The sequence below is a fragment of the Dipodomys spectabilis genome, unplaced genomic scaffold, assembly GCF_019054845.1.
Source record: "Dipodomys spectabilis isolate Male_0828 unplaced genomic scaffold, ASM1905484v1 ptg000423l, whole genome shotgun sequence".
Classification (NCBI taxonomy): Eukaryota; Metazoa; Chordata; class Mammalia; order Rodentia; family Heteromyidae; genus Dipodomys; species Dipodomys spectabilis.
In genome coordinates this window covers 88,950-113,657 of record NW_024871100.1, presented here as the reverse complement: position 1 = coordinate 113,657, position 24,708 = coordinate 88,950, and the positions used below count along the sequence as shown (strand labels likewise).

The 24,708-nt window shown below is 40.4% G+C and overlaps 1 protein-coding gene across 2 annotated transcripts in view; it reads left to right on the top strand.

The window, feature by feature from the left end:
- Window positions 1-2,166: 2,166 nt before the first annotated feature.
- Window positions 2,167-24,708, top strand: part of Phf6 (PHD finger protein 6) — a 62,760-nt gene continuing 40,218 nt past the window's right edge. The window contains exons 1-3 of one of the 2 annotated variants that reach the window (XM_042668238.1): window positions 2,167-2,395; window positions 6,835-7,018; window positions 7,272-7,373. In XM_042668238.1, coding sequence (XP_042524172.1) covers window positions 6,881-7,018; window positions 7,272-7,373 — 240 coding nt within the window. In that variant the 5' untranslated portion in view covers window positions 2,167-2,395; window positions 6,835-6,880. Of the gene's footprint in view, window positions 2,396-2,451; window positions 2,552-6,834; window positions 7,019-7,271; window positions 7,374-24,708 lie in introns of those variants that run through there. The other variant, XM_042668239.1, reaches the window with a different exon arrangement.

Here is a 24,708-nt window from a genome sequence, read left to right as displayed (position 1 = left end):
GTTCTACTGCTTGAGACACAGTTCTACTTCCAGATTTTTGCTGGTTAATTGAAAAAAAAAAAGTCTCATGGACTTTCTTGCCTAGGCTGGCTTCAAACCACAATTGTCAGATTTCAGCCTCTTGAGTAGCTAGGATTAAAGGTGATAACCACTGTGCCCAGCAAACACACCTTTATCACAACATGTCACATTTATCACAACATATTGTATTTATCACAACATATTGCATTTGTTTGCTTGTATGTCTGTTGTTTTAAACCTTGAACACAAGAGTAGAGTATGAATTATATTGATCTGTGTCTCCTTTGTGTATGAAACAATAGTTTTGCAAATGACTATTGAATCAACGTTTTTTTAATTGTGAAAATCCTGTACAGAGGGGTTAAAATTACATGGGCAAGATAATGAGTACATTTCTTATCAAGCATTGTAGCCTTGAATCAACATTTTTTTTGTTTTGTTTTTGTTTTTTGGGTCCGGTTGTGGGGCCTGAACTCTGGGCCTGGGCGCTGTCCCTCAGCACTTCAGCTCAAGGCTAGCACTCTACCACTTGAGTCACAGTGCCACTTCCGGCTTTTTTCTTTTTGCTTATGTGGTGCTGAGGAATCGAACCCAGGGCCTCATGCATGCAAGGCAAGCGCTGTACCACTGAGCCACATTCCCAGTCCCATTGAATCAACATTTTTAAATGAATTCAAGAAAGGCTGAATAAGAGAGAGACAGATGTGAATTTGGGGTAACCTGACAAGAAAGATAGTGTACATTACATTTTTCACTTATTTAGTCATCTTTCTCATCCTATAAGCTTGTAAAGCTGATAAAACATGATGTTGGTGGACCTGCTTTTTTTTTTTACATATACCATAAATGTTTGGAACACATATTCTGGATCTTCTCCCAAAAATCTGTAGCCACTCCTTTTTAAAGTATATAGCCTTGGTACAAGAGCTAAGGGTTTCTTTCAACTAATTAGTGACTGATTTGTCTGCTTTTATGGGATACCTATTTGAATGGGGTTGACAGTATACTACAATCAGTGTTTTCTTGTAGATTACAATTTAAGGTGGACATTATGGAGAAAATGTACAAGATTCACACAAGAATGGAGAAATTAAAAGTAGAAATACACCTCCACTACAAAAGAAATGAAAAGAAGATCCCCCCCCCCTTTTAAAGAATATATTTAAAGGTTCAAAAGCCTTTTCTTCTTCTTTTTTTAAAAATGACTGGCTTGTAGTCTGTGGGGGCCAGAAGTAAATAACAAAAATTGTTCCTTACAATAGGGCATTGTATGTGCCCAGGCATCATTGTCTGAAATTTATATATCAACCGATTTTTCACAACAACCTTTTGACATGTATACCATTATGTTCTCCATTTTGGACAAGATGAATCTAAGGGACAGAAAGGTAATGTAATGTGATCAAGGTCATTCAGCTAGTAGTGAGGAAGCAGAGATACAAATTCAAGCAGCCTGGCTCAGCTATATGCAAGAGAAAAGCTCAGATTTAGGCTTTTGGTTTACCTGTGTGTTGTAAAGGAAATCACTTATATTTTCTGATTATGCCAATCCCAGGATTTATAAAGTGTGTGTTGTACGTCAGGGACGGTAGTAGTACACGCTTTCTTTGCAGTCTCTCATTCTTCTTCACGATAAACCCGGGATATATGATTATATTCCTATTTTAATGACAAAAAAGGGTTAAAGTTAAGAGGTTAAAATGATTTAACCAAGGATTGCTAAGGGCACTGTGAGCTTCTGTCTTTGCGGACAGTAAAACAAGGCGAATAGAGGACCTCAAAGGGATACCACGAGACTACAATGAAATAATGGATGTGAAAGGGCCTGGGTGAGCAAGTGCAAAGGATCTCCGGCCTATTTATTTGAAAAACTGTTGAAAAGGGGCTACCCAGAACCCGCATCCAACGGTTTCTAGTCGCTAGCTCTGCTCCTTCTCCTTCCAACCCATAGGGCAATCTTGCGGTGTCTTTCTCTGGCGTCCCTTAGATGCTGCCCCAAACATTCGGCGGAGCGGCGGAGCGGAGAATAGAAGGTAGGCGCGCGAGCAGGAGGCGGAGTCTGTTACCCGATCCGTACAGGGAATGGCCTATGCACATGCGCCGTGTCCTCGCCGCTTCAACCTCCGCGTCTCTGCAGCCAACCAAAGTCCGCAGCACGCTCAGGACGTATCAACGCTATGTGGGTCGTGTGCGTGCACAGGGGAGGGGGAGGCGACGTAAGGGCGCTCGGCGAGCCTGTCTCTCCTCGAATGAAAGGAAACAACCTCCGGCGACAGAGCCCCGCTCTCAGGCAGTGCTGGAGAACAGAGACCGACTTCTTTCTCTTTCCCCTCATTGGCGCTTCTCTCTTGCCATCCGCCTCGGGGCCCTAGTGGTGAGTACTCAGGGAGCCCAGAGGCCCCCCATTCTCTGCCAGGCGGGAGAAGACAAGGAGGATGGCGGTGGCCAGGCCGCCGCCCCTGCCTGTTGTTAAGGGGCGACTGTTGGTGGTCTTGCTTTATTGTCAGGAACCCCAGAAGCGCCGCTCATGGTAGGCACTTGGCACCGAGGCTGCTGAGAAAGTGTTTTAGGGGTACCCGAGGAGAGGCTAGGCTTATGCCTGGACTTCAGGGGTGGAGGGTCCAACCTTTGAGGAGGGGGGGGGGGGAAAGCTGGGATTTTTTTTTTTCAAGTCTTTGGACTGTTGGCTTCGAACACATTTTGGGAAGGACGGTAACTCCCGCTTTGGAAAGTGGGAGAAGAAGAATTGTTAGCATGGCAATGAGGGTTTTAGCCTTGACGGAATGAGGGGAAAAAAAAGAAAAAAAAAAAGAAAGAAAGAAAAAAAGAAAAAAAACTCCCGGGGTGGGGAAATGAGGGATGAAACTCTTGGATAAAGGCGAGGACGATCTCCTGGGGGAGGGGGGGGGTGCAGGGAAAGTGTTAGGATGAGGTTTGCCCACCTTGGGGAGAGCGTGGTTAAAGGACGATGAGGGGACCCCGACTTGAACACGGAAAGGGAGCTGCTGAAGTGTTTTAGAGGAAGAGAGTTTCTCTCGAGTTTTATCTAGCGCCTGAATTAGACAGAGATTTGGGGATCGAATTGTGCCCCGAGCGGGGGGGGGGGGGGTAAAATAACGGAGAAGATCGGCTATGCTAGGTGTAACCATCCTTTATTATATAGGCGAGCAGTCACGGTATTCTGCAATTTGCACTCGTTTCAATATTCCAAGTGGAAGTTAAACAATCTCTTGGGTTCCCGAGAACCTTTTTCCCCCCCCTTTTCATCTGATCCCTACGTAATACCAGATCATATTCATACAGCTCAAATTCTTTCTCTACCCTTGGGTTTGAAAGAACTGGAAAATTCCTTTAGTTTCCTTTTGAATAACCGCAAAAAAAAAAAAAAAAAAAAGAAAGAAAGAAAGAAAGAAAAGCAGTACGAAACATGTAACAATATCGTGCAACCAAATTCAGGTGCCCTTCCGGTACACCTCTTACTCGTTTCTTTCTCCTGTAACTTTTCCTTCTGAGCGATTGCGTTGATGGATCAGGATGTGCAGATTACACTCTGGCTGGCGTAGGGAATGTTTTAATCTTCCGGAACTGCAGTTTTTGTTTTGTTTTCTGTGAAAATGTTCTTTCAGATAGCAGGCATTGAATAAGCCCTCAACTTGGGTCGTGAATGCTCTCCTGGATGTTTCAAGCCATTTCTACCTTGGTGCCTCCCAAGCATCTTGGAAAAATCAAAAACGTATTGATTGCTTCAACCTGCCTAATCTGCCTTTTTTTGTATTCTGTCAGACGTTTCAATTAGGCTTTCCATGCCGTTATTGCTGCCTCTTTATTTCTGCTTTATAACTGTGTCCATAACATTAGGATTCTTTTAAGGGAAAGGTTTCATTGTTGGGTGAGAACATCAAACTTTGATCTTCGCTTGCCCTAAAAAAACCTTTGTACACTGAAATTAAAATACTATATAGCTCAGAATCATTTACCAGCCCCTTAGTAATGTTCTTCGGAATGCCCTGATTTTACTTAATACAGACCACAAATGTGACAGCATGAGATAAAAATCTGAATTTCTGTGATAGACATTTTTGCTAAGAGTCATTGTTTCCATGATGTTCTCCACTTCATGTTTTATAAGGAAGGAGGCTGTAAAAAATTATTAAGATATGCACAGATGCATTATTTGAATTTTAGTGGAAAAATCCATTTAGTCATTACATATTGGGGAAACTTTTTAAATTGGTTTCTTGTACTTTTTTTGTGTGGCTCTGTTCACTTTACAAATTATATTTAAACTCATTACAGGGGAATCCATGAGACTATTTCTGAATACAGTATAAGGGGAAGATTTTTTTTTCTCTTTTAAATTTTGGTGTCTTTCATATCTAGAAAAGCAGATTCTCAAATTTAGGATGAAATTTACCTGTTTACTAATTGAATGAGGCAGAATTCAACAGGGATAGAATTTGGGGGGAATTTCATTTCAGGATTAAATTTTACAGTAAAACCTAAATTTGTACTCTCAAAATTTTACTTGCCTTAGGGCAGTGTTATAGTCAGTGCTAGGATTGCATAGAAATTGCATATTAAAGATATCTATGCAGATTAGATTTACAATGGGTGCCTTCCTTTCTGCTGGCCAGAATGGCCGGGAGAAATGCTGAATACATTATGGTGACTTCAGAGTGTCTGTTCTTCATTCATGATAGTAATGAACACTAATATAACACTCAAATAGCAGATTTTGATGCTATTTGTGAATCTTGCTGTTTTGCATAGTTCTAAAAATTTGGGCAGTTCTATTCTGGATAAAGCAACTGAACACATATTTGCCTGGGCAAATGCAAACACACTTCCCCTTTTGTTTCTTTTGTTTCTCTGTTATATCTTTTTCTCTTTAATCCTAAAAGTATTTGCTGTCTGTTTTCAATCAGTTTCAGAGTTTATAGTTAGTGCTGTGAATCCAGTATCTGATACCACTTGGAGGACTGAGGTATTTAAAATTGTGAATAGCCTTAAGACTTCGTTAAATTCATCAAGGCACACTTACTTGTCAGGGCCTTTGGCCTTCTGTTGAAAAAAAGAAAATACTAGATGACATAAATTAATGAGAAGGCATTTTATTGATGACTTCATGTTAAATTTTCATGAGTTATCTAAATTTTTATGTCGAATAGCACTGAATGGTTTGTAGACACGAGCTTACTTTGCTGTTCCTATTCTTATAGGTGAACAGATACATCTCAGAAAGCCACAGCGTACTGTCAAATGAGTTAATGGTTTTTCAGCAGGGTTATACAAATGTTTAAATATGCAGAAAAATGAAACAATTTAATAAATTTATTTTACCATAGAAGTTAGAGATTTTATTGATTGTAATGTGGCTTATAGCATACTGTGTGCTGAATTACTTAGACCTGGAATGAGTTCACAGTCTCTTTCTTGAGAATCTATGTTGAAAATTATCTAAATCTGAAAACTTCATTTTTTTAACTACATTTTTATTGTAAAAATGCTTAAATCTGAAAACTTCTGTGTTATTCCTTTTCTTTCCCTTTTCTTTTGTCTGTGCTAACTATAATGATCATTTGATCAAATGTAAGCTCGTTCAGAAAAAAATTCCTTCCACTAAGCAGTGTCACTAATTGACATATGGAAGTTAACTGCAGTTAGACTATCCCTGGCTTTAATTAATAAGTAGGCATGAAATAAATCTCAATCATATAGTATATACCTTTTATGTAATTGGGTCCTAAGCTTGCATTTGTCAGAAGCTAATTTTTTTCAGGAATAGAATAGAAAAAAATCAGTTTATTTGGAATCATTTACATCAATTTTTTAAAATTTGAAAATAATTCAGGTGTTAAAAGTAAGTTCTCCAAAGCCATGGTTTATTATGTTCATTTTATTTCTATTAATTAAAAAATATTTTCAGCAATATGTGAACTTAAAGAAATTGAGCAGTTACAGATTCTGTTAGCTCTGGATATTTTGTAGCTTTCTTAGTAGTGTTTGCTCTACTCTTAGACACAAAATTCTGCATCTCCTTGATATGTACATCACTGTACTTAAAATGTTTTTCATAACTTATACCAGCACAGCAGATGATGACTTAGTATTATACATCGTACTTTTCTTTGTTTTTCCCAGGCTGTCCTCAAACTCTCATTCCTCCTGCGTCAGCCTCATAAGTACTATGATAATAGAGTGCACTGCCGTGCCCGGCTATGTTTTACAATTTATTTACTTAATTATTTTGGTGCCACACTTGGGGCTTGAACTCAGGGCCTGGACCCTGTTGTTGAGTTTATTTTTTCTTTTGCTTAAGACTAGTGCTTTGCCACTGGAGCCACAACTCCACCTCTAGCATTTTTATACTAATTAATTGGAGATGAGAGTCTCATGGATTTTTCTTACCTGGGCTAGCTTTGAATCACAGTTGTGAGATCTCAGCCTCCTGAATAGCTAGGACTACAGACATAAGTCATCAGTGCCCAGCTCATTGTACATTTTTTTAATCAACAAAAAACAATTATTTCACATGTTCCCCAGTTTGAAAGCAGTTGGATTTTTCTCAATTACTGTACACTTCATTTAGTGTTCTTTTTCTCCTTTGGTGTCTGTCTGTCTTTCTGTCTGTCTGTCTGTCTCTGTATGTGTGTATAATTGAAATAATGTTGGGTTTTAATATTAATTTACTTAGTAGCCATTTTTAAGTGTACATATTAAATCCTAGGTCAAACATCCAACTACTTATGGTACTCTGTACAAATTGATTTTAAAACGTAATTAACTGTTTGTTGCCATTCTTCTTCTCTGTAGCATTTCTTGAGGCTTAAAGTGGCATTCTAACAGCAATTTAAAAATCATGTCAAGCTCAATTGAACAGAAAAAGGGGCCTACGAGACAGCGCAAATGTGGCTTTTGTAAGTCAAATAGAGACAAGGAATGTGGACAGTTACTAATATCTGAAAACCAGAAGGTGGCAGCACACCACAAGTGCATGGTAAGTAGATGGGCAGCCACTCCAAACCGTCAAGCCATTCCCAAGAGAGCAACTTCCTAGCGCATGAGTATTTCTCAATACAACAAAGCCACTCAGTGAAGGTTTGAAGAAGTGATTTGTCACTAATGCTGTACTGCATTTAGTAGAACATTTCTTGTTAAATTTAACATCTTACTTGTGGTTTTACTAGAACTACTTTATATCTATTTATCTATATGTATATGAACCTTATTTTTTTCCATGTAATTTATAGCTCTTTTCATCTGCTTTGGTATCATCACATTCTGATAATGAAAGTCTTGGTGGATTTTCTATTGAAGATGTCCAAAAGGAAATTAAAAGAGGCACAAAGCTGGTAAGTTGGTATTTCTGTCTCTTGAGTATAAAAATTATTTTAAACTCATTAAAGAGGAAATTGCTTATTTTAGACTGTATTGCATTATTCACTGAGTAGAATTTTAAATGGGAAGTTTTTAGAAAAATATTCCCTAGCCTGTTAAATGCAAAGCTGGGTTTAATTTATTTACCACTCAACAAAAAGGAATAAATCAGTATTTATATTATTCAAATATTTTTCTTTTGAAAAGGAATGAAAATCTTTATAGAGGCCATGATTACTTACAAAACAAGCTGTTTGTTTAATTTGCATATACCATTTATTCTTCACATGTGTTTTTAAAAATAATTGTGGCATGTTTTTCTCTTCCACCTTTACTAAAGTTATTATGGTTATTACAAAGGAAGGTAACAGGATCATGTCAACAGGAAAATGGTCATAATTTCTGAGCAAAGTATTTTACTGTGGTTCAGCTATATGGTATAGCACTCAGGACTTTGGACAACCTTTGGTGATCATGTAATTTGTTACCTTCATGACCAGTGACCACATTGGCAGGATATTATATTCCTATATTGGAAATGGAGTGTCATCTCAATTATTATTTGTGATAATGTTTGTTTTGGAATATTATTGAATTAATTGAAAGGTTTATTTTCATGTAGTTATTTTTCTTGTCTGAGCCCTTTATTTAAATAATATCCATAAAGCTACCTACAGTAACTTCAGTATCAGGTGTTTCATTATTTGAAATAGTTTTATGAACAGCTTTATATGACTCTTTCATATAACCATTTTGGTTCTAATTACACCTTAACTGTGAAAATATTTTATCATCCTATTCCCATCCTTTAGATAGTAACAGTAAGATTTTTTTTTTTGCTGGTAGTAAAGTTTGAACTCAAGGGTCTCATACTTGCTTAGAAGGTGCTCTACCACTTAATCCATACCCTTTAATTTGGGGATGGGGTTCTTGAATTTTTGCCTGGAGCTAGCCTCAGACAACGGGTCCTCTTCATACTTATGAGAAACCTGGGATTACACATGTGAACCACCATACTGAACTCTGTGTGTGTGCGTGCACACGTGTGTGCGTGTGTGCATGTATGTGTGCGCACGCATGCACGCGTGCGCGCATGCACCAGGCCTAGGGCTTTAACTCCCTGCCTGGACCTTGTTTCTGAGCTTTTTCTTTGCTCCAGGATAGCACTCTACAACTTGATCCACAACTTCCAGCTTTTGGTAGTTAATTGGAGATGAGAGTCTCACAGACTTTCCTGCCCAGCTAGCTTCAAACCATAATCATCAGCTTCCCTGAGTATCTAGGATTACATGCATGAGCCACTAGTGCTAGCTCACACCAAGCTTTTTTTGTTGAAAGGAGTATTTTGCCAACTTTTTGCCTTGACTGGCCTTCACCATTGTGTCTCCCAGTCTCTGCCTTCCAAGTGCCTAGATTACATGTATGAACTACTACACTCACCTAGAAAACTCTATTTAAAAAAAACACAAATTCCCAGTTCTGTCACTTCTTAGCTGACCCTGAACAACTTATTTACTTCTCTAGCCCTGTTTCCCTTTTCTGTAAAAGGGATAATATTATAACTTACCTTAAAAAATTGTTGCCAGAATTAAAATAGAGAATATATAGGAGTGAACATGGTGGTCTACATGGTTAGCATTTGAAAAAGGGTAGTTTCCACTGTAGCAATTGTGTATAGTTAAAAAAAAATCACTGAACACTAATCATATCACTGAACACTAATGCAAAGCATACTACGGTAGTATTAATTTATTTTTGGTGCTAGGAATTGAACCCAAGATTGTACAAATGCTAGGCGTGGCACTTTACCTTTTGCTTTTTTGGTCCAGTTTTGAAGCTTGAACTCAGGGCCTCGGTTCTGTTCTGAGCTTCTTATGCCCAAGACTGACACTCAACCCTTGAGTTACATACAGCTCCACTTCTGGATTAAAAAAAAATTAATTTACTTTATTTTTATAGAGGTGATGTACAGAGGATTACAATTATGTGAGTCAGGCAATAAGTACATTTCCTTTCATACGATGTTGTCTGTTCCCTCACTTGCTCCCAGTCCCTCCCTCCCATCTCCACCCACAAGTTGTATACTTTACTCTTATCAATGTCCAGTGAGCTCCACTGCTGCAGTTTTTCACCCTTTTTCCCTCGAGTTCTAAGTCCTCCCTGCAACCCTGCTGAAGATATACGTGTGAATACACTGTATTCACACAGAATCATCAAAAAGCTAAAAACTTAAAAAAAAGAAAGAAAAAAGTCTTTTGTTTCCATATCTTGGAGTTTGTTTCAGTATGTGTATTATTTTGTTATTTTTTAATTTTTTGAACTCAGGGTCTGGGCACTATCCCTGACCTTATTTTTGCTCAAGGCTAGCACCCTATCACTTGAGCCACAGCACCATTTCCAGCCTTTTCTGTTTATGTGGTACTGAAGAATGGAACCCAGGGCTTCATGCATGCTAGGCAAGCACTCTACCACTAAGCCACATTCACAGCCTGTATATTATTTTATTTATTTTATTTTTTATTTTTGCTAATCATGGGCCTTGAACTTAGGGCCTGGGCACTGTCCCTGAGCTTCTTTTTCTCCAGGCTGGCACTCTACCACTTGAACCACAGTACCACTTCTGGCTTTTTCTTTTATTTAGTACTGAGGAATTGAACCCAGAGCTTCATGCATGCTAGGCAAGCACCCTACCACTAAGCCACATTCTCAGCCCGTATATTATTTTATATGAAAATGAAGAGGCATTGCGCCTTTATGTTTCTCTCCTGAGTATTTTCTTTTGGTCTCACTGTGTGTAAGTATCTAGAATCCTGTATAATTTACCATATCCTAATGCCTTTCGATCTAACTTCTGTATATCAGAAAGAACATGTCCTGTTTTTCTCTCTGGGCTTGACTTACCTCATTTAACATGATTTGTTCCCCGCAAATGACATTATTTTATTCTTTCTAATTGCTGTGTAAAATTCCATTGGGTATAGGTACTACATTTTTTGGATCCACTGATCTATTGTAGGGTATCTGGACTGTTTCCATGTCTTGGCTATTGTGAATAGCACAGCAATGAACATGGATGTCTTTATCATATCCTGGCTCATGATGTTCAGGGCAGATGCTTAGGAGTGCTATGGCTGGGTTGTAGGGAAGGTCTACATTTAGTTTTTTGAGGAACCTCCAGACTGCTTTCCAGAGTGGTTGTACTAGTTTTCATTCCCGCAGTAGGGTTCCTTTTTTCTCTCATCTCTGCCAACTTTTGTTGTTTGAATTCACAATGGTGGCCAATCTTATTGGCAATTTTCGGCTTTTTTGGTAGTTTAGTGGAGATAAGAGTCTCATGGACTTTCCTGCCTAGGCTAGCTTTGAACCTTAGTCCTCAGATCTCAACCTTCTGAGTAACTAGGATTACAGGTGTGAACCACCAGCACCCAGCTTCAGGCCTATCTTTTTATAACTGCTATACACACATTATATAACCTTAGAGAAATCATGAACTTACTTGTCTTTTCACCAACTGTCAATAGATAATGCTATAATACTACTTACCTAACAGTGATGCTGCACTATTAAAAAGTACTGTAAAAGATGTAAAGAATTTCTTTGGGGCGTGGTGTGGCTCAGTGTGTTCCATCCCTAGCATCACTTAAAAAAATAGTCATTGCTTATTTCAGGAGCCATTTGCTACTGTGGCCATCCAGAATTGAGGAAGAGCAATCATAAGAGTGTTATTAAGCCAGGGCATATAATTTTGCTTCCTTTGCTCTATTTTCAAATGTCAGAATTTAAATAACTTCTATCAGGAATAAGAGAGCGACATTTATATGTTCTACTTTGAAATAACCTTTTTGGAGTCCTTTTACTTTTCACTTTGGTTCTTCTTATTATATTGGTTTTTAAAAGAAGTATGTTTCCAGGTAACCAAAATTCTAGATTTTCATTTACTTGTCCTGATATAGATTTGTCTAAGCAATAAAAGGGCCATAAATCAAACGGAAGGGAGAAATAAAATTCAAAGTTTTATGTAGCTTGATGAATTGCCTCTTTTTTTTTGTGCTTGTCCTGGGGATTGAACGCAAGGCCCTGAGCTTTATTTTTATGCTCAAAACTAGCACTTTACCACTCTACCCCAGCTCCATTTCCTGCTTTTTGCTGGAGATAAGAGACTTATACACTTTTTGGGCCTAGGCTGGCTCTGAACCACAATCCTCAGATTCCAGCGTCCTGAGTAGCTAGGATTATAGGTGTGAGCCACTAGGTCCCTGCTGTAATTGTCCCCCCCTTTTTTGTTCTGTTTTGTTTTTCGTTTTTGTCAGCCATGCAACTTGAACTCAGGGCCTGGGCACTGTCCCTGAGATTCTTTTGTTCAAGGCTATTGCTCTACCACTTTGAGCCACAGCGCCACTTCTGGTTTTCTGGTGGTTAGTTGGAGATAGTAGTCTCACAGACTTTCCTGCCTGGGCTGGCTTTGAACCGTGAGCCTCACATCTCAGACTCCTGACTCAGTAGGATTACAGGCATAAGCCACGAGTGCCCAGTTGTAATTGCCTTTTGAATGCATTTTATCCTGTGAGCCTGTTTTCCCTGGCTTCTGTTCATCTGCATTTCTAGGTGAAAAGTAGGTCATAAATACCCATTGAAAATAATCACAAGTGGGAGCACTGGCTCCTGAGTAATTTCAGCACTGTCTTGCTATTGGCTCCAAAGGTGCTCACTTTTGCCCCACAGAAAAGAGGCTGAGGCTTGAGATGAAAACATATATAGGTGACCTATTCGGTCAGAGTCTCCAGAGGATGGGAGCAGTAATTAGGGCAGGAGATGCAGGTGTGAGGTTCCTATGTTCTTTTAGCCATATACAAGTTTCCCATGTGAGCTTCAAGAATCAAAAGAAGACTGTATAGCCACCAAGATAGACTAGGAGAAATTTGACAAAATATAACATTTTGTCCTTTGATGCCCTGTTTTTTGAAGTTTAGATAGTACCCTTTACTCACAATGATTTCCAGTTCCTATTGGAGCCATATAGAAATAACACATCTGTACTGTCTGTTCTTGAATAAGAATTCTCCAGATGCTTAGAAACCAGATTCCCAAGCAACTTTATCAATTATCATTGCTTTTGTGAATTTGTCTAAGACATTTGAGCAGTATTTTCCAAGACAGTTACCTTTTTTTCTTTATTGTTAAGATGATATACGGAATGGTTACAGTTACATGAGTAAGGCAATGAGTTTGTTACTTGTCGATCATTGTTACCCCCTTCCCTTCCTTGTTGCTGTCCCACTATCCCTTCCCTCCCCCAGGTCCCACACTCCTATCCCCCTTCCCCCCTCGCCACCCAAAGTTGTAATGTTCATTTCCAATATACTTTCCAGTAGGTATCTTTGTTGCAGTGGGTCATCCTGTGTCCTTGTTTCAGCATTTTATGAAGCTATGTGGTGAGATCACTGAAAAGATTGCATTGGCTAGCTACATTTACTAATTGGTACCTATGTTAGATTATGTCCCTGATTGCAAGAACAGAAAGAATTTAGGAGGTCATTTAGTTCACCTTACTTAGCCCTAGGCAAGAATACTTCCAAGTCATTCAAGGCAATATTTTTTTTTTCTTTTTTTGTGAAGGTACTGGTGCTTGAACTCAGCCTTGCACTCTTCATGGACCTTTTTTTTTTCCACTAATGGCTGAGACTACCGCTTGAGCCACACCTCCTCTTTTGGCTTTTTACTGGTTAATTGGAGATAAGAATTTCTGTTTGGCCGGCGCTGGTGGCTCACGCCTGCAATCCTAGCTACTCAGGAGGCTGAGATCTGAGGATCGAGGTTCAAAGCCAGCCTGGGCAGTAAAGACTATGAGACTCCTATCTCCAATAAACCACCAGAAAACTGGAAGTGGCGCTGTGGCTCAAGTGGTAGAGTGCTAGCCTTGAGCTGAAGACCTGAGGGACAGCACCCAGGCCCAAAGTTCAAGCCCCACGACTGACAAAAAAAAAATTCTGTTTATCAGAGCTGGCTTCAAACCTCACATCTCAGTCTCATGAGTGTGCCATCAACACTTGGATGTGTTCTTAAATATGCCAGGAAACAAGACCAGTGATATATAACCTTCAGAATTGAGAAATTCATATTTCTGAATAACTCCAGCATATCTCAGTTTAAACTATTTGTTCTATGTCTGTTTTCTTCCACAAAGGAAGAATTAAAAAAAAATCTGGGCTGGGAACGTGGGTTAGTGGGAGAGTCCTTGCCTACCACACATGAAGCCCTGGGTTTGATTCTTCAGTACCACATAAACAGAAAAAGCCCGAAGTGGCTTTTTTGAGCTGTGGCTCAAGTGGTAGAGTGCTAGCCTTGAGCAAAAGAAGCTCAGGGGGGCTGGGAAGATGGCTCAGTGGTAGAGCGCTTGCCTTACATGCATGAGGCCCTGGGTTCGATTCCTCAGCACCACATAAGCAAAAAGAAAAAAGCCGGTTTGGCGCTGTGGGTCAAGTGGTAGAGCGCTAGCCTTGAGCTGAAGAGCTGAGGGACAGTGCCCAGGCCCAGAGTTCAAGCCCCATGACCAGACCCCCCCCCAAAAAAGAAGAAGCTCAGGGACAGTGCCCATGCCCTGATTTCAAGCCCAGGACTGGTAAAAAAAAATCAAGCCAAGCACTGGCAGCTCATGCCTGTAATCCTAGCTGCTCAGGAGGCTGAGATCTGAGGAACACAGTTCAAAGCCAGCCTGGGCAGGAAAGTTATGAGACTCATCATTAATTAGCCACCAGAAAACTGAGAGTGGCACTATGGCTCAAAGTGGTAGAGTGCTAGCCTTGAGCAAAAAAGCGCAGGGACTGCGTCCAGGCCCTGAATTCAAACCCCACTACCAATAAAAAAGAAAAAAAAATCCTTCATATACTTGATGACTTACATGAATCTTTCCCTTTTTCAAACATGTCATGAAATTCTTTGAATATTTCCTTCTTTTTCTAGAATAAAAATAGCTAACATTTATTGAACACAGTATGTACTTAAGGATACAGCAGTGTATTTTAAATATGTGATCATATTTAATCCTCACAATCTTATGAGATAGGAAAGCATTTGTGTGTGTGTGTGTGTGTGTGTGTGTGTGTGTGTGTGTGTGTGTGTGTGTGTGTGTGTGTGTCTGTCTGTCCTGGGGCTTGAACTCAAGGCCCCCTGGGGCACTGTGCCTGAGCTTCTTTTGTTCAAGGCTAGCACTCTACCACTTGTGCCATAGCTCCATATCTGGTTTTCTGGTGGTTTATTGGAGATAAGAGTCTCACAGACTTTCTTGCACTCACTGGTTTTGAGCAGAGATTCACAGCTCTCACACTCTTGAATAGCTAGAATTACAGGCATGAGCCACTGGCACCAGGCTCATTCTAAGGAAACTGAGGCTCACAGAAGTTAAGTAACCTAACTGTGGTGCTCTAGTGACTGTGGTCCTGTGATAAGTGATTGAGCTGGGATTTGGATCCAAGGCCAGAACTCCTATCACAGGATTGTATTAGACTGTTTTGTAAGCTACCAATTAGGAATCATATTGAAAAGAAATACAATGATTAGAGCTTAGTAATATTCTAATAAAGTTAGAAATAGTGCTAAGTTTAGGGCATATTCAACTCCTATTAGTTAACATGTTCTATTAATAGCATTATCTTAAACCCCCCTCTGTACATCGCCTTTCTAGTAATAAAAAAAATTTAAATGCCATTATCTTATATTTTAGGGCAAAAACCCTGTGCATATCCTGTGTGTAACATTGTTCTGATTGTTTCCACCCCTAAGATACTTTGTAGCCTCTGAAAATAAGATACTGATTCTGTGTACAATTTTCTTGTTCAGTACCAAAAGAGTGTTCGGAGTGCCAGAGAAACAATTGTATCTGACTGAGTACTAGTGGATCCTGCCTAAAATGCTAGCTATTGAGAAGGTTGAATTGTTGTTTGAAGCCAGCCTAGGCAGGAAAGTCCATAAGAATGGTATTTCCAAGGGATGGTAGGGGGAAAACAATGGAGGGGGTAACTGCTCAATAGGAAGTGTACTCATTACCTTGTTCATGTAACTGTAACCCTCTGTATAGTATCTTTACAATAAAAAATTAAAAAAGAAAAAGAAACCAATTAACCACCAAGAAACTGCAAATGTAGGTGTGGCCCAAGTGGTAAAGCACAGCCTTGAGAAAAAGCTAAGAGACACTGCCCTGAGTTTAAACCCTAGTACCAGCAGTGGTTAAAAAAAGAAAGGAACAATAACTCACAAAAAGCCAAGTTGGAAGCATGGCTCAAGTGGTAGAATCACAGTATAACAATTGTAATGTGTTAGAGTTCAAACCCCAGTACTACAAAAAAATTTAAAAAAAGGAATAGTATATCTGACTTTGAGATTTTATAATACAGATTTTGGGTGTGCCATCAACCTACATATAAGACAATTCATCAAGAATACATTTTTGTCTTTTTTGTCAGTTATGGGCCTTGAACTCAGGGCCTGGACACTGTCCCTGAGCCTCTGTGTGCTCAAGGCTAGTTCACTTGAGACATTGAGTAGTTAATTGGAGAACTTTGAACCATAATCCTTAGATCTCAGCCTCCTGGGTAGCTAGGATTGCAGGAGTGAGCCACCAGTGCCTGGCTTGTCATTTTTAATGGAGATTTCAGGTTGTTCCCACACCATTTGTTAAAAAGATAATTTTGTAGATCCATTTGTACTTTGTGGGGCATCTAGGCTATTTCTATAACTTGTGAATATAACTGCAATAAACCTGGGAATATAGGTGGTTTTATTATATCCTGTCTTGCAGTCTTTTGGATAAATGCCCAGGAGTGGTATCCTGAATCATAAGAAAGTTCTATTTCTAGTTTTCTTTTCTTTTCTTTTTCTTTTTCTTTTTTTGTCGGTTGTGGGGCTTGAACTCTGGGCCTGGGCACTGTCCCTCAGCTCTTCAGCTCAAGACTAGTGCTTTATCAATTGAGCTACAACACCACTTTTGATTTTCTAGTGGTTAATTGGAGATAAGAGTCTCACAGACTTTCCTGCCTGGGCTGGTTTTGAACCACGATCCTCACAGCTTAGCCTCCTGAGTAGCTAGGATTACAGGCATGAACCACTGGCACCTGGCTATTTCTAGTTTTCTGAGGAATCTCCATACCTTTTTCCCATAATGGTTCTACTAATTTACATTCCCACCAGTAGTATATTAGGATTACTTCTTCCCCATGCCGTTGCCAGCATTTGTTATTGTTTGTACTAGTGATGCTGGACATTCTGACTAAAATAAGATGGAATCTTTTTTTTTCTTTTTTGTTGGTCATGGGGCCTGAACTCTGGGCCTGGGAACTGTCCCTCAGCTATTCAGCTTAAGGCTATCACTCTACTATTTGAGCCACAGCACCACTTCTGGCTTTTTCTGCTTATGTGGTGCTGAGGAATCGAACCCAGGGCCTCATGCATGCAAGGCAAGCACCTCTGAGCCACCTTCGGAGCCCTGTAATCTTTTTTTTTGTTTTGTTTTACGTTTTACTTACATTTATTTTTCACTTTTAGTGTGCTCACAGAAAATTAGAACACCTTAGGCAGGAGCTTAATAGCAATTTTTGTAAGCAAAGTTACATTCAATCTCTAAGTCAAATTGCTTAAAGTTTCTCCAGTATTTACAAAACATGGTAGACAACATGCTACACAAACACATTTCATTTGAAGATTTGTTTCCCTTTATTCTCAAAGGTAAGTGGAAAAGAAAGCACTGTCTGTTGTAATAAAAAAAACATAGCACAGTATAAACTAAACAGTAACCATTCTACTAACACAGCTTCTTTAAGTTTAAAATATGTGTGTGTGTGTGTGTGTGTGTGTGTGTGTGTGTGGGTGGGTGTGTGTGTGTGTTTTAAAAGGTCCAAGATGACTGTAGTTTTAAAAAAATGGGCAGGATGGAAATTTGAAGACTTCGTGTGCTTCTTGATGTTGAGATTTTTTTTTTTAATACAATAGTCACAGTTAAAAACACCCTGCTGGTAACACATAATTCCATTTTATTAAGGTCAAAAACCAGTAATAATAAAGCTTATACAACTTGTAGTTGTAAGATGAAATCTTAACGATGAAAATGTATCTAGCCATCAGAGAGAATAAAATTGTCATTTACAGGAAAAAGAGGTGATCTGGATAAAAATCAGACTGATCTCTCTCTGGCTTTGTATTTACAGAGAATTTGTTTTTATTAGTGAGTATTCTGCAGAGTATTTCCGTTGTGAAAATTTCATACACATTTTACATAAATGTCACATTTCATTGTGTTACCTCCATTTCCATATTATCCTCCATCACTTGTCTTTCCTTCTTCGTTCTAACCTATTTTTCTCTAATAATTAAACGAAATTTCTTATAGACACTGTATTTTTATTTCTGTTGTTGTTATTGTTGGTCTTGGGGCTTGAACTCAGGACCAGGGCACTATTCCTGAGTTCTTTTGCTCAAGACTAGAATTCTATCACTTTGAACCACAGCTTCACTTCTGGTTTTCTGGTGGTTAATTGGAGATGAGTCTCATGGACTTTCCTGTCCAGGCTGGCTTTGAACCACTTGATCCTTAGATCTCAGCCTCTTGAGTACCAGCAATATTTTTTTGGCGGTCATGGGGCTTGAACTCTGGGCCTGGGCATTGTCCCTGTGCTCTTCAGCTCAAGGTTGAGCACTCTATCGCTTGAGCCACAGTGCTACCTCCTTGAGTAGCAAGAATTAGAGGTGTGAGCCAGGAGCTCCAGGCATACTATCTGTTCTTGTCCCACTACTGTGCATGTGCTGATGCTCATCTGTGGTACCCTTTCTTAGCTGTTTAACAAAAGTTCCATCTGGATTTTCTTTGTGTTACTACTGGGATTTGAACTCAGGACCTTGTGCTTGCTACGCAAGCACCATTTGAGCCATGTCCTCCTTCCTTGCATTTTTTACTTTTGTTATTTTTAAATAGACTTTTGCTTTTTGACTAGGTCAGCTTGAACAGAGGCACACCCTTGTACCCAGTTTTTTAATTTATTGGATAGAGTCTTATGAGCTTCTTGCCTGAGCTTGCCTTGAAATACAATCCTCCTGATCTCTACCTCCTAAGTAGCTAGGATTACAGGCACCAACCATCATCCTAGCTCAGTCAGTTCTTTTTGTTTTCTGAGTTTGCAGGTCAAAAGTCAAGCTCTGCCTCTGTCATACTGTACAACCAGAATTTAGTGCATTTGGTGCATAGGTGCAAGCTTTCCTTCCATACTGTACTATGGACTTTGAGATAGTGAAGTCTCTTTGCCCAGCATAGGAGTATGAGGGGAGTAATGTGTGGAAAACACTTAGTGGGCACTATCCACTAAGTGGGTTCTTATTGCTGGTTGAAGTTTAAGAAGGAAAGAGCTTCCATTAGATTATGTGTGAACCCTTAATAATAGGCTAGGTATAGGCTGACCAGAGAAGTCATGGGATAGCATAAAATCCTTGTTTTAGCCAAGCACTGGTGGCTCACACCTGTATTCCTAGCTCTCAGAAGACTGAGATCTGATGATTGCAATTCAAAGTCAGCTCAAGCAGGAACGTCCATGAAATTCTAATCTCCAATTAACCACCTAAAAGCCAGAACTGGAGCTGTGGCTCAAGTGGTAGAGCACTAGCCTTGAGCAAAAAAGCTCAGGGACAGTGCCCAGGTCCAACACAAAAACAATTCCTGTTTTGATTGATCATTGTTTCAGTATTGCTAGCACCTTTAGCAGTTTGAGAAGAGAGGAGAGAAATATAGATAGAAAAATCTGATGGTGGAAGGCTTTGTATGCCTGAGAAATGAGAGTTTTCATGTTTTCACCCCTCACTCCCCCAATACTGTAGTGTTTTGTTTCTTTTTGTTGTTGTTATTGTTGTTGTTGTTTTGGGCACTGTCCTAAGATCTTTCCCAAGCTATCACTCTACCTCTTTGAGCCACAATGCTACTTCTGGTTTTCTGAGTAGACTATTGGAGATAAGAGTAACCCAGACCTAAAGAAGTAGAGGTCCCGTGGTTCCCCTTATTTGCAATAACTCGTATATGTCTAGGATAATCTTATCAGACAAGCAGAAAAGGTCAAAAGCTATGTACATATGACTATAAGATGATCCTAAGCGAAAAGAACCCCAAGATAGGGACACAAGAGGTTTTTTCTTTGTTGCTGTTGTTTTTAATGTCCTATGTGATTTTTTTTTTTGGTTTCTTTTGTATGTTCTTCCCACTATGGTATAACCCCTGTTGTCACTGTATTTGATTCTGGTGTACTGTATCTTGTATATACATTTTTTTAGTTTGGGGAGGGGAAGGGAAATAACAAAATGCTGAAATAAGGATATAATTTGACTCATTGTAACAAAGAGACATGTAAGACACTATGTAAAAACCAAACTTTACAACTTGCGGGGGGGGGGGGGGGAGGGATGGAGGAGTTGGGAAGTAGGAGAGGGAAAAGAGAGTACTGGGAAAAACAAAGGAGGGGGGTAACAATGCTGGGGTAACAATGCTCGATAGGAAATGTACTCATTACCTTACTCATGTAACTGTAACCCCTCTGTACAGTATCTTTACAATAAAATAAAAAAATAAAAAAGAATCTCACAGACTTTCCTGCCCATGCTGCCTTTGAACCATGATCCTCAGATCTCAGTCTCCTGAATAGCTAGGATTATAGGTATGAGCCACCAGCGCCCAGTTTGTGTTTTTGTTTCTTTTTTTTTTTGGGTCTGGTCATGGGGCCTGAACTCTGGGCCTGGGCGCTGTCCCTCAGCTCTTCAGCTCAAGGCTAGCGCTTTACCACTTGAGCCACAGCGCCACTTCTGGCTTTTTTCTTTTTGCTTATGTGGTGCTGAGGAATCGAACCCAGGGCCTCATGCATGCAAGGCAAGCACTCTACCAATGAGCCACTTTCCCAGCCCCATGTTTTTGTTTCTTTATACATTGTATTCGTACATTCATCTACCTAAATCTGTCTTACTTTTTGCAAGGCACAGTGTTAGATACTTTGGATATGAACATGAGTAATACAGCTTAGAGTTAGAAGTAAAGAATGGCACAGGAGAGCCGGGAAAGAAGCCTGCAGCTGATTCACCTGAGAAGACACAAGGCTCCATAGAAAGTCGTATTTGAGTTGGGCCCTGCTGGCCGGCACCTGTAATCCTAGCTACTCAGGAGGCTGAGATCTGGGTATAGTGCTTCAAAGTCAGCCTAGGCAGGAAATTTCATGAGACTCTTATCTCCTGTTAACCACCAAAAAGCCAGAGGTGGAACTGTGGCTTGAGTAGTAGAGCTAGTCTTCAGTTTAAAACAAACAAACAAAAAAAACAACTAGTCAGGGATAGAGCCAACGCCCTAAATTCAGGCTCTAGTCTAAGTACAAAAAAGGTGACATTTGAAATGTGTTCTACCAGAATGATGGTATGAAAGTCAAGGAGGAAGGAAAAGTTTCAAGGAAAATCAAGTGCTTGACTAAAGGCTGAGTGAATAGCCACAGTGCCACACTGCTTCTGCAGATCCAGGGGCAGATGCCAGGTGGCTATTGGTGCTTCTATGTCCTCAGAGCAGTAGTACCTAAAAGGTGGTAATTTGCAGACAGGTATCTTGAGAAAAGATTCCTTAGTGACTTGACAAATGCCTTTGACTATAGACCATAGCCTTAGGATACTGGGAGGCAAACTTTTTTGTTTCTTCTCACTCTTTTTCTTTAACTGAGATTAGGTTGGTTACATAGATTTCACATATTTCACAGTATTGTGGAATAGTGATACTTAGTTAAAGTCACAAACACATTCCAACCCTCACAAGGCAAACCTGGTCACCTTCCTGGTTTATACAGTTTGTGAATTCTATGAGCTTTGACAATACAAGTCATTTTTTCCGCATCAGGTGATGTTTACATTTCTTTCCTTCTGCTTAGTGTAGGCTGTTTCCACTTATTCTGTTCCTCCTCCTGGCTTCCCTCTGTTGTGTGCATGTATCTACCATATATATGTTTAAGAACAGGGAGTCATTTAGCAATGATATCACAAAATGGGTGACTGTCCTTTGTTTCTTGAGTCCTATTACTTTGCCATATCTTCTTGCATTTTGGCTTTAACATCCACATATCAGGTAGACCATGTGCCGTTTGTCTCTTTGTTTATGGCTTACTTCACTCAAAATAATCTGCTCTAGTTTCATCCATTTCCCTGCGAATGCCATTATTTTGTTCTTTCTAATGGCTGTGTAATATTCCATTGTATATAGATACCACAATTTTTGGATCCACTCATCAGTAGTGGGGCATCTGGGTTGTTTCCAAATCTTGGCTATTGTGAACAATGTTGCAATAAACATGGAGGTGCATGTGTCTTTGTATAGTGGTTCCTATTGCTCAGGGTAGATGCCTAGGAGTGGTATGGCTGAGTCAAGTCATAGGGGAGGTCTATATTGAGCTTTCTGAGGTACCGCCAAACTGTTTCCAAAGTGGTTGAATTAGCATACATTCCCACCAGCAAGGAAGCAGGGTTCCTCTTTCTCTGCATCCCCTCCAGCATTTTTTGTTGGCTGACTTTGGATGTGGGCCATTCTGACTGGGGTAAGGTGGTAACTCAGTGTAGTTTTTATTGGAGGCAAACTTTTTTTCTTATGAGACAGGATCTTGCTATGTAGCCCCAGCAATTCTTTTTTTCTTTTTTTGTTCAGTTGTGGGGTCTGAACTTTGGGCCTGGGCGCTGTCCCTCAACTCTTCAGCTCAAGCCTAGCGCTCTACCACTTGAGCCACAGTGCCACTTGTGATTTTTCTGCTTATGTGGTGCTGAGGAATCGAACCCAGGGCCTCATGCATGCAAGGCAAGAACTCTACCACTGAGCCACCTTCCAAGCCCGCCCCAGCAATTCTTGAACTTGTGCTCTTCCTGCCTTCACCTCTTGTGTTGTGTTTACAGATATCTTCCACCATAGAAACTATTTTTATAAATGACATGATAACAAATTTGAAGGCTTTGCCACCCATGTGATTTCAGTTGTAATCAGAGAAATGAAGCATGGCTGGATTCCAATTACATTATATTTACTAAACAAGTGCCAGGGTAGCTGGATCTACAGGACAGCTGTCTTAGGGTGTGTGGGGAATAAAAGAGTTAAAAATGTTCCTTGGAATGCTGAGGCAGGAGGATCTTTAGTTGGAGGCCACACTGGATTACATAGTGAGACACTATCTCAAAAACCAAACCAAACCAAATTAGGTTTGTTTATTATCATCTGTGTAACTAAATGTCCATATATTGTGGAGGTATTCATATAAATGGAAATTTAAAAAATCTCCAATTATGGCATGCAGGTGAATTTTTTTTGGTCAGTCATAAGGCTTGAACTCAGGGCCTGGGTGCTGCCTTTGAGTATTTGCACTCTAGGCTAGTGCTTTGCTACTTAAGCCATAGCTCCATTTCTGGCTTTTTGGTGGTTAATTGGAGATAAGTGTCTCATAGACTTTCCGCCTGACACATAGATTTTTTCTTTTTTTTTTTTTGCAGCAGGTACCTCCAGAGTAGCTAACTGCAATACTTGGCTGAGAGAATTTTTCCCTGTACCCTGCTAGTTATTGCTGTTTGCAGTACCTGTACATGTATTATAGTTAGGGTAGACAGAACTAAGTGATAGCCCTTTCTCCTTGGTTTTCAGGAGGAACCATTCTATGTAGCCACCATATTCCAGCTTTCCTCCCAAAGCTTTCTCTTACTGCCTGTCCTAGAGTTGGTAACATAATTTTTGTTTTACATACACCTACTAAAGTGATATTTTTCCTTTTATTCCTTAAGACTTTTTGTTGTTGGTGGTGGTCATTGGGCTTGAACTCAGGCTGACCTTTTGTGCTTAAGGCTAGTGCTCTACCACTTTGAGCTACACCACTTCTGGCTTTCCGGTGGTTCATTGGAGACGAGAGTCTCATGGACTTTCCTGCATGGGTTGGCTTTGAACCGAGATCCTCAGATCTCAGCCTCCTGAGTAGTTAGCATTACAGGCCTGAGCCACCAGCCTCCTTAGACCTCCTCCCCCCCCCCCCCACTTTAGTGCTACCAAGATTTGAACTCAGGTCCTTTATTGCTCAACTTGCTTGTTTAGTGGGCATTCTACTATTTGTGCCAAGACTACAACCTTGCTTTTTGAAGGTTATTTGGGAGAGAGTCTCATTGAGTTTTCTACCTGGACTGCCTTCAAAACAGGAGCCTCTGGACCTAAACATCCTGTGTAGCTAGGGTTAAAGGCACATCACCAGTGCTTTAAGACATTTTTTTTTTTTGTCGGTCGTGGGGCTTGAACTCTGGGCCTGAGTGCTGTCCCTCAGCTCTTCAGCTCAAGGCGAGTACTCTACCACTTGAGCTACAATGCCACTTCCGGTTTTCTGGTGGTTTATTGGAGACAGAAGTCTCACGGTCTTGGGCTGGGAAGGTGGCTCAGTGGTAGAGCGCTTGCCTTGCATGCCTGAGGCCCTGGGTTCAATTCCTCAGCACCACATAAGCAAAAAGAAAAAAGCCGGAAGTGGCACTGCAGCTCAAGTGGTAGAGTGCTCGCCTTGAGCTGAAGAGCTGAGGGACAGCACCCAGGCCCAGAGTTCAGGCCCCACCACTGGACCCCTCCCCTCCCCCCCGCCAAAAAAAAGAAGTCTCATGGTCTTTCCTGCCGGGCTGGCTTTGAACTGAGATCCTCAGATCTCAGCCTCCTGAGTAGCTAGGATTACAAGTGTGAGCCACCAGCGCCCGGCTGCTTTAAGACTTTTTGTAGACTGAATTTCAATCTTGGTTTGAGTCAGTTGATTGAAAATTAGTTATGTCCCAATGTCTGTTTCTTCATACTTGTCAATCTTAATAACCAAGAGGCTGAGAAGTGATCCAATTTCTCTTTCTTTCTTTTCTTTTCTTTTTTTTTTTTTGTTGGTTGTGAGGTCTGACCTCTGGTCCTGGGCGCTGTCCCTCAGCTCTTCAGCTCAAGGCGAGTGCTCTACTATTTGAGCCACAGTGCCACTTCCAGCTTTTTCTGCTTATGTGGTGCTGAGGAATTGAACCCAGGGCCTCATCCATGCGAAGCAAGCACTCTACCACTGAGCCACCTTCCTAGCCCTCTTTTTTTTTTTTTTGCCAGTCCTGGGGCTTGAACTCAGGGCCTGGGTACTGTCCCTGACCTTTTTGCTCGAAGCTAGCAGTCTACCACTTGAGGCACAGCACTACTTCCAGCCTTTTCTGTTTATGTGGTACTCAGGGCTTCATGCATGCTAGGCAAGTACTCTACCACTAAGTCACATTCCCAGCCCTAATGTCTATTTGTTT